The sequence below is a fragment of the Sinocyclocheilus grahami genome, unplaced genomic scaffold (assembly GCF_001515645.1).
Source record: "Sinocyclocheilus grahami isolate Dianchi unplaced genomic scaffold, SAMN03320097.WGS_v1.1 scaffold120.1, whole genome shotgun sequence".
Taxonomy (NCBI): Eukaryota; Metazoa; Chordata; class Actinopteri; order Cypriniformes; family Cyprinidae; genus Sinocyclocheilus; species Sinocyclocheilus grahami.
Window position 1 is genome coordinate 195,256 of NW_015505299.1, and position 10,549 is coordinate 205,804.

At 36.0% G+C, this 10,549-nt stretch overlaps 1 protein-coding gene across 1 annotated transcript in view; it reads right to left on the reverse strand.

Moving 5' to 3' along the window:
• Nucleotides 1–1,048: 1,048 nt before the first annotated feature.
• The window catches only part of LOC107589774 (nucleolar protein 10-like), a 13,553-nt gene continuing 4,052 nt past the window's right edge, over nt 1,049–10,549 (reverse strand). The window contains exons 2-4 of the mRNA XM_016278304.1: nt 8,719–9,041; nt 5,044–5,146; nt 1,049–1,312 (exon numbers count right to left, since the gene is read on the reverse strand). Coding sequence (XP_016133790.1) covers nt 1,172–1,312; nt 5,044–5,146; nt 8,719–9,041 — 567 coding nt within the window. The 3' untranslated portion in view covers nt 1,049–1,171. The remainder of the gene's footprint in view (nt 1,313–5,043; nt 5,147–8,718; nt 9,042–10,549) is intronic.

Below are 10,549 nucleotides of genomic sequence, written 5' to 3' on the forward strand. Positions count from 1 at the left end.
GCCCCATACCATTATCCCTCCTCCACCAAACTTTACAGATGGCACAATGCAGTCAGGCAGGTAACGTTCTCCTGGCATCTGCCAAACCCAGACTCACCATCAGACTGCCAAACAGTCTGAGGGGTGACAGAGCAGGTTTCCACTGCTCCAGAGTCCAGTATCTGTGTGCTTTACTCCACTCTGTCCAACGCTTGGTATTGTATTTGGTGATGTGAGGCTTGCATGCAGCCACTCGGCCATTGAAACCCATTCAATGAAGCTCCCGCCGCACAGTTTGTGTTGATATTAATGTCAGTGGAAGATTGTATCTCTTCAGCTCTGGAATCGGCAGAGCATTGGTGACTTTTACGTACCATGTGCCTCAGCACTCAGTGACTTTACATGTTTAATAACAATAGTTTTTTTTATAAATTTACATTTATATGGTAATGTAAATATAATAAAAATGTAAAATAACTTACATTTCCAATAACACCACTTACAGTTAAAGATGGATTATCTAACAGGAGTGAAATTTCACAAACTGCAACGGTGGCATCGTATCACACTTCACTGAGCTCTTCAGAACAACCCTTTCTTTTTTGCACATATGTTTGTTAATGCAGACTGTATGGCTAGGAGCTTGATTTTATTCACCTGTGGCAACAGGTCTGATTGAATTCTGAAGAGCTGTGTCCCAATACTTTTGTTTATAAAGTGTGTGTAAAATGGGACATGGCCATGTTTGATTTTGCCGCGTTTAAGTAGTTTTGTACGAGTCAAACCCATGATTTAGTTGTAAACTCGTATAAAGAATCAAAAGCATTTCACAAATGATTAGCACTAAAAGAGAATCGATGCTGAACGCGAATTGATTTGTGTGTGTAAATCAGAACAGGACAGAGCAGATGTTGATAAAAAATGTATTTAGGTTCTTCAAAAAACTCAAGGTCCTGTTTAGACTGTACTGAGAGATGTTGTGGAAAAAGGGAGGTCTGACGCGCGCGCACACACACACACAAGCGCGCGCACACACACACAAGTCTCTTAATATGAATCATTGACAGCATCTGGAACTGTAACAACAGTTTCTTGAAGCACAAAAGTAATTCCTGCAGATGTCTGTGATCAGGTTTAAGGCTGTATAAAAAGCCCTGCATGTCAACGTCCATGAGCACGATTAGTTCTGAGTTTAAAAAGGTCTCCTTCCTCTTCCTCCGCCTCTTCCTCGTCCTCCCCTGTGAGAATGTAAGTGTCCAGCCGCCCATCTGATCTTCCTCCTCTCCTCATGATGGTCACGTTCAGCCTGCTGTTGAAATCGTTGCCTCTCTGTCTGATGAAAGTACAAGTATACCAAACAATTAATGGCAAAGGCAAAATGATCCACAACTTTATTTTTTTGAATTTGTTCCAAAAGGTTAAAAAAAGACTTGGCTGCATCTTAGCAGCGTTGAGTTTTGACTAACTAAATGCAGTGACACAGTAGACTTACAGTAGTACAACAATTAGCTCAGCTGTTTTAAAAATAGTGTGGCTTTTCCACTAACAGAGTAGTGGTCACACAACTCACTCAGCTGCAATCAAATGCGCTCGTTCTCGCTCTTTCAAGAAGTACTGGGAAGCTTGATTCATTTTAGCGATTCATCAGCTTTCTTTAGTCATCCGTTGGTTTGTTTGGACTGTTAAATAAACCAGTTCGGAAAAAGGTCCTTGCATGGCATTTTACATTATTTATAGTGAAATACAGCTGTTCATCAGTATATTTTTACTCCATTTTCTGTTTTGTTGGTGGTATAGTGTAATTTATCTATTCAAGTTTAATGAGATCATCTTAACTAAAATGGATAGAAAATCAACTACTGCTTGTACTTTTCAAAGTGCTCCAAACTAATCCACTATTACAACACTTTGTGTTGAATTCTTTGCTCTATTGTGAATGTAGCAGCACAACCACAGAGAACAAGCAGGTGTTTTCATGAGGATAACACATCTGGAAAAGGAATAGTTCATCCAAACAATTCTCCAAGTGTACATTTATTTCTAACTTGCATGTTGTTGTTTTTCCACAAACAGAATGGTTGAGACAGTCCAGAACAAATGAGGTTTTATACTGCCAATGAAAAGGTCACTATGATTTAGTTTTTAATGTTTTAAAAAAAATAAGCATCTGATGTTCACCAAGATTGATCAAAAATACAGTAAAACAGCATTACTGTAAAGTATTATTACAATTGAAAAGAACTGTTTTCTATGTAAATATCTGTTAAAATGTCATTTAATTCCGTGATCTAAGCTGAATTTTCAGCATCATTACGGCAGTCTTCAGTGTCACATGATCCTGTAGAAATCATTCTAATATGCAATCAATTATTATTCATGCTCGGTTATTAATAACGGTTCTTATTAATGTTGAAAAGAGTTTTTATATTTAATATTTTTATGGAAAATTTTTTTTTTTTCAGGATTCTCTGACCAACAGGAAGTTCAAAATAACAGCATTTATATGAAACATTTATTATAATCATAAAAGCCTTTACTGTGATTTTTAATTTAATGCATCCTTGCTAAACAGCAGTATTAATTTCTTTAAAAAATGTAGTGAGCCAAAACTTTAAACATTAATTGTGTCATACTTCCTTGAGATTAAAAGCGTCATAACTCATTGAGAACTACAGCAGAACGGGTAGATCATCACTGAACTATTACACAAGCTATTAAATGGCTTTCATAAGACTTTATGGATTATAGCGCATGAGTCAGACGGACTACTTTAATTCTTAATTTTCATTTATTTTTAATGGTGCTTGAATGGCCATGAATGGAAAAGATCTGTGTAAAGATACTTCACACAGATTTCGTTTTTCATTCCTTGAATGCAAAGAACATTAAGGTCCACCATGTATTTGTTTAGACTTTGGAAGGAGCGGAAGAACCTCAAACTATCCAGGTATTAGAATGGACCGTTTAAAAACAATGCAGCGAAGTGATTTCCCTCGATGATGTGTATGACAGACAGGAGGAGTATGGGAATTAAATGGGCGTGCGAGCGGGTCAAAGGACAGAAAACAACGGTGAGAATTCAGGGCAAACAGAAGCCATTCTTCAGTGTTTGCTGTGAGTCAGCAGAAATCTGAGCTGGGAATGAGTCTGACCCAATCTTACCACACCATAACCTTCTTCATTCAAACAAACAAAGGGCGAGACGTGAAGACGGAACAAGGGATGACTTTATTATTAATTAAATCTATCTATCTATCCATCCATCCATCCATCCATCCATCCATCCATCCATCCATCCATCCATCCATCTATGCATATATCTATATATCCATCCATCCATCCATCCATCCACCTATCTATCCATCTTATCTATCTATCCATCTTATCTATCTATCCATTTTATCTATCCATTTTATCCATCTATCCATCTTATCTATCTATCTATCTATCTATCTATCTATCTATCTATCTATCTATCTATCTATCTATCTATCTATCTATCTATCTATCTATCTATCTATCTATCTATCTATCTATCTATCTATCTATCCATCTATCCATCTTATCTATCTATCCATCCATCCATCCATCCATATATCTATATATCCATCCATCCATCCATCTTATCCATCTATCCATCTTATCTATCTTATCTATCTATCTATCTATCTATCCATCTATCTATATATATATATCTATCTATCTATATATATATATAACATTAATAATATAATATTTCATCAAATTGGTTGCGACAGTATCGATCCTAGCCAAAAGCAGTGCTTGCATGTCATTCCACTCGCAAAAGAAGAATCATATTTCCATACTACTACTGACTGACCACATCTTCTTCCGCTTATCAAAGTAGTTCTGCTCAGTTTAGTGTTTTATTACGCATTTATTCCCACAGTATCGTTTCATAAAGTATCTATCTATCTATCTATCTATCCATCTATCTATATATATATCCATCCATCCATCCATCCATCCATCCATCTATCTATCCATCTATCCATCTATCTATCTATCTATCTATCTATCTATCTATCTATCTATCTATCTATCATATCTTATCTATCCATCTATCTTATCTTATCTATCCATCTATCTTATCTTATCTATCCATCTATCCAATCCATCCATCCATCTATCACACACACACAATATATATATATATATATATGTATATATATATAATCTGATTCCAAAAATTAAGTACTCGTAATTACAGTATATTACATTTTATAATGCTCAAAATCAGATTACAGTGACTTTTTTTATGGATTACATGATTACATATTCACACAATGGCACTAAATTATTCATAATCTATTGATTCTCCCTAATTCTTCTTTTTTATCTTTTAGAATTTCCTCTCGCAAAATCCTACTGCATGTCATACATTTAGCTTTTACTATACTCACAAATATCGTGTAAATCAACCTGCAAGCCATGCTTCTGAATTTGGGGGAAAAAAACACCCCTCATGCAATTAGGCCATGTATAAAACAAATGATTATGTAAGTTACTATCTCTGAGGAAGTTAATATTTCAATAATTTACCACCACATTCGCATGTTTACAGTTCGATGTCGCTTAATGGTCACACTGACATACAAGTAAACAAATTAAATAAATATTTTTAGTGTTTTTAATTTTTATGATTTAATTAAATATTAACTTTATCAACTCACAAACCCACTGCAGTTCTCACACTAAGCCCAGTTTGAGAAACCCTGGTTTAATGCATTTTATGATGTTGATGTAAAAAAACTGAATATATTTTCTTGCTTTTTAATATCAATATGGTAGAAGTAGTCAGAATACATTACCTAAAATGAGTAACCTACATTACATTACTAACTACAGTTTTCATCATGTAATCAGTAATGGACTAAAATTTGTAAGTAATCTACCTAACTCTGTATATATTTCTAGGTTTACATCATCACAACTGCATGCTCATTATCATCTGAACCCACTGAAAATGATGAACCATCAGTAGAGCTCAAACGAGTGGCATAAAGCCTCAGACTTCAGCCATGGTGCCATCATCATGCTTACCTTCTTGAGAGTGAAAGTGAGCTGTTTGCTTCCAACTGCTGTGTCATTGAAGTTTAGCCTCCCTGAGCTCTGCTCCCGCTGGAGTCGCTCCTCCAGAGACGTCCTGTGTGAGGTCAAACATTGTTACACTCACGTTTACAAGCACAGTGATCGAGCAAAAGAATAAGCAACACATATCCAATGACTCAAATAATACTCAATTCTGTTAAAGTCAATAGAGAGTCAATAGTCAACAGAGAGATTCATTGTGCAGTGTAGAGAGCTTCAGCGATTATAACGGAAGTTTGTGAGATCGCGATGAACTAAGATGTGTGAGTGATCATAAAAGGAGCGTTCTTTGCGCCATAGCAATGAATGGCACAAAACGTAATGTGAAAATAGATGTGCATTAAGGCTAGAGCCCCTTCACTCATTTCGCAAGCACCTTCAGTAGAGCGGTTTCTGGGTTACCCTGTAAACACAGCAGGCTGCACTACTCCGTTTCTGGCAGACCGATCACGGGGAAGAAAGGAAGTCAGCCAGTTTTTACATGTTTTCAAATAGCCGTTCAGATTTTCGTATTCGCTCTGGTGTATCAAACCACCAAAGACTTTATACATTTTGTGTATTCTTCAAAAGTACTGTTAAGGCTTGTTACACACCGGGACAAATATCGCTTGCGATTATCGCCGTCGTTTAACGCCTCATGACTAAACAAAGGGCGCCAATGTGAGTACGCAAGGCATAAAAGTGTCATTTTTTAAAAAACGCCTCAGGCTAGTTTTTTTGGTTTGATGCGCCGCGTAAAAAAAAATGGCCGACCAATGAGATTGGCGCTTTTGTTCATGTACCTGGAGCTGCTGAAGTTACAGTAAAACATGACTTGGTGGCGCTCAAGCACAAAACGGTCTTGCCGAGCACACATTGATACCTAACGACAAAGAGGAAGTAAGTAGACCAAGAAGATGCATCGAGGCAAGATGAATGTAGAGCTGCTGGTCTCATTGGTGTCTGAACACAAAGGGCTTTATGACAAACGCGACCGCGACTACAAAAATCTCAATAAGAGGGAGTTGTTATGGAGAGGAATTGCAGATCAAATAGGATTCGATGTGTACCGGGGCATTTCTGTTTTTCATTAAGCGCCATCTAATGTCAGGGAGTGAATTTGCACGTTCACTCGGCTCATCGCCAGCGAAAATCGCTTGGGTATGAACACAAAAGACGCGGCGAAAAACGTTGGCGATAAGCGCGCGATAATCGCCCCATTGTGTACGAGGCTTTATGTTTAAAGTTCTTTTTGTTATACTAACTTGTTATAAGCCACGAAATGTTTGAAATAATTCAGTAATAGTTTGAAAATCATTTTTAATGGACCTTTTTTTAACCTTTAAATAAAATATAAAGTTTTTGGTTTTGTCAGGGATACACCAGGCTTTTATTGCCCATATGTGACCCTGGACCACAAAACCAGTCATAAGGTTACATTTTTTGAATCTGAAAGCTGAATAAATTAGTGTTCCATTGATGTATGGTTTGTTAGGATGGGACAATATTTGGCTGAGATACAACTATTTGAAAATCTGGAATCTGAGGGTTCAAAAAAATTTAAATATTGAGAAAATCATCTTTAAAGTTGTCCAAATGAAGTTCTTAGCAATGCATATTACTAATCAAAAATTAAGTTTTAATATATTTACAGTAGGAAATTTACAAAATATCTTCATGGAACATGATCTTTACTTAATGTACTAATGATTTTTGGCATAAAAGAAAAATTTATAATTTTGACCCATACAATGTATTGTTGGCTGTTGCTACAAATATCCCCCAGCGACTTAACACTGCTTTTGTGCTCCAGGGTCACATATAGTGATATAATGAGAATATGGAGGGGGAAAAACTGCTCAATTTTATTCAGAAGCCCAAACTGAACAAAAACAGCTATTTGGTGCATTTACTATTTATATGGCCAAAAATATAAATGAATGTGATTTTTTAACAGTATGCAATTCAGTATGCCTACAATGATTGCGAGATGAACAAATAAATGTTCCTCAAAACACTGTTGTATCATTATTTGATACAAATTATTTGATTTAACTGCGATTAATCACATCCAAAATAAAAGTTTTTGTTCACATAATATATGTATGTGTGCTGTGTATATTTATTATGTATACATAAAGACACAAACATACAGTATATATTTTGAAAATATTTACATGCATATTTTTATATTCATATTGTATATAAATATATTTAATATATAAACATGACATATTTTTCTTAAATATATACATGCATGTGTTTGTATTTATATATACATAATAAATATACACAGAACACACATACATATATTATGTGAACAAAAACTTTTATTTTGGATGCGATTAATCGTTTGACAGCACTAATTTTAATATGATTTTGATCATGACCTAGAGATTTTTTAACAAAGTTTTGCTCATGTTGATAATTTAGAGTCCTTAGACATTCATGCATTAAATATGATAGTTTTATATGGTTAAGAGGACAATTTTCTCTTTTCATTTCTTTCAGTGTTCTTTTTTATGAATTACTGCAGAGCCCAATGACTCTTGAGGTCAAAACGGTAATATAAATGTTAGAACAATGTCGTCTGCGGTTTATTTTCACTGCAAAACAAGAAACGCCACCAAACAAAATCAGTCATTGTAGGCCGCAAAAATCTGAAAAAAGTCCCGTGAAATCCTGGAGGGACTGACATTCAGCAGAGCACAGCATAGCCTTTCCTTTCAACAAAAACCACTGGAGAGATTTGTGTGTGTGTCGGTGTATCCGCACAATATGGGGTCGCCTAGTAGCCACTGAGTTCTTATAATATACATAGATCTAGCATATGTGTGGTTGTAATATGGGAGAGCCTATACACTGGACAAAATCGGGCCGACTCCCCGAATATTTTAAGCATGCTTAAAAACTATCGGGAGCTCGAGAGACGTTCGGCTTGTAAATTCCTCTCACAGGATGCGAGCCACGACCATACGAACATCAACGATTTCCATGCGGTTTCTCCAAATGGGAAAAAGTCATGTACGAGCTCGCACTACTACATAAAAAAATAATAAAACCGCACCGTGTACGCCCAGCCTAACAGATCTCCGTTACTTTTGAATTAATTTTACAAATAAAAAACAAACCAGCTTAAGGCTTGAATGCCTATTCCCAATCACTAGAATATGGAAATAACGGTAACTGTTGTGTGTGTTTTCCAGTGCAAATGAATAAAGATTCTTAAAGATACATTAACTTGAGGCGCAAAATGATTTAAGTGATTTAAGATATAAACTCAAAATGAGTTTATAATTAAAACAAAAAGTCTTGTTTTCTGAAAAACAAGAACAAATCTGCCAATGTGCTCAGAAAAATCAACTTAATTTATAGAGAAAACAAGTTTTCTACTTCATATCTTCAATTTGCATCTCAAGTAAACTTCTCGACTTAAGGATGTTCAGATATTTATATTGGTTAAAAAAAAAGATAAACAATGAGAATGATTCATTTTTTTGCAGTGCATGAAACATTCAATGCCATAACTTCATAATTTTCTGCTCCAATTTAAGACCTTAAATTGTGGAAGGGTGAATTAAGACTTTTAAGACCCACAGAAAGCCTGTATAAAAGGTTTTAAAATGATTTTTGAGAAGAGTCACTTACTTCTGCATCTTCTGCTTGCGGGCCGCGTCACCGAAGCTGCGGAACGCCTCTCCTGCTTTGATCTGGTAGAATCTGGGCTGGTTCTGGCTCTGGTTCAGAGGCTCCTGCTGGCGGTTCCTGACTGGATCGGAGCTCTGTAAGCTGGTTTCTCGGTCCTGTTGCCTCCTCTCTTTCCTCTGGTTGAACGTGCGCTCCCGCTCCTCCGCCCGTATAAGACGGCGCTGCTCCCTCACTTCCTGCACCCAGCTCTTATCATCATCATCAGAGCTCTCCTCTTCCTCTGAGCTGCCACGGCCTTCCACCTCCTCCTCTTCCTCATCCTGCTAGTGAGATCAAGAGAAATCTCAATGTGACATCCACTACTTGTCACCAAAGTTTCGTTTTATTTTCATAATTTCCACAATCAGACGACTTTAGCTCTGTTCACAAAGCCTTGCCGTCTTCATCAGCGCTATTTTAGTATCAGTGAAATACTACAGATTTTATTAATACTTCTGAATTAGTCAAACTTGATCAGTATCCAAGTTAATTTACTTTTGACTACAATCAAAGTATTTTCTTAACTAAAACTGCTGTCTGACATTCTTCAAGCCAGACAGCATGAGTGGGAATACATAGTAATAATAATAATTATAATAATAATCTCTATTATTATTATTATTATCATTTAGAAGACAGAAATATTTTGTATTACAAGTGCATTGTAAAAAAATGAATATTTCATAGTAAGTATATTATTTGACTTTACACTGCAGTAGTAAAATACAATAATTATGGATTAATATCTTCAAAAATATAAATTAGTGGTTCCCAACATTTTTTCCCAGGGGACTCCTATTTTAACATTCACATTTTTTAACGACCCCCATTAAAAAAAAATTATAAAGTTGTTAAGTTTGTAATAAATGCAACAACAGCAGAAACATTCAAATAAAGAGATGAACAATGACAGCTGGATTTCAAATGAACAAAAAATGTTGGGTGACTACAACAGAGATGTAACGAGTCACTCAACTCACGATTCGATTCACGATTGTGATTTTCTCACGATTTTTTTTAACAAAATGAGATTGAAGACATTATACAGTAGCCTAACTGAAAAGGTGTCGTTTTATTAGGCTATTGCTGCACGTTTCTTTGTGAAATTGAAATAATTAAACTAAATAATTTTTTAAAAATAAACTCCAAATCAAACAAGTTACACAAATAAAAGAAATCTCTTAATATGAATAAAATAAGGCTTTGTCTGTGCTGTTTCCATTTAATATGAGAGGCAACCACTGCATTTTAATCACGATCCAAACAAAGATGCAGCATACATGCAACATGAGCAGTTTTTAAACTAAATTAGACTGTATCATTTCGAAATTTGAAGCAAAAACAGAATGGTCTGACTTTAGTTTTGTGAAACTATACTACATAAAACATCTGAACTAAACAGCGGAAGCTCTGAATGAGACGCAGATGCACTCTCTGCCAGCAGGAGGCGCTCATGAACAGCAATGATACAGTGTTTCCTTGGTTACCGCTGTAAACACAGCAGAGCCGCACTTATGAACAGCAATGATACAGTGTTTCCTTGGTTACCGCTGTAAACACAGCAGAGCCGCACTTATGAACAGCAATGATACAGTGTTTCCTTGGTTACCGCTGTAAACACAGCAGAGCCGCACTTATGAACAGCAATGATACAGTGTTTCCTTGGTTACCGCTGTAAACACAGCAGAGCCGCACTTATGAACAGCAATGATACAGTGTTTCCTTGGTTACCGCTGTAAACACAGCAGAGCCGCACTTATGAACAGCAATGATACAGTGTTTCCTTGGTTAC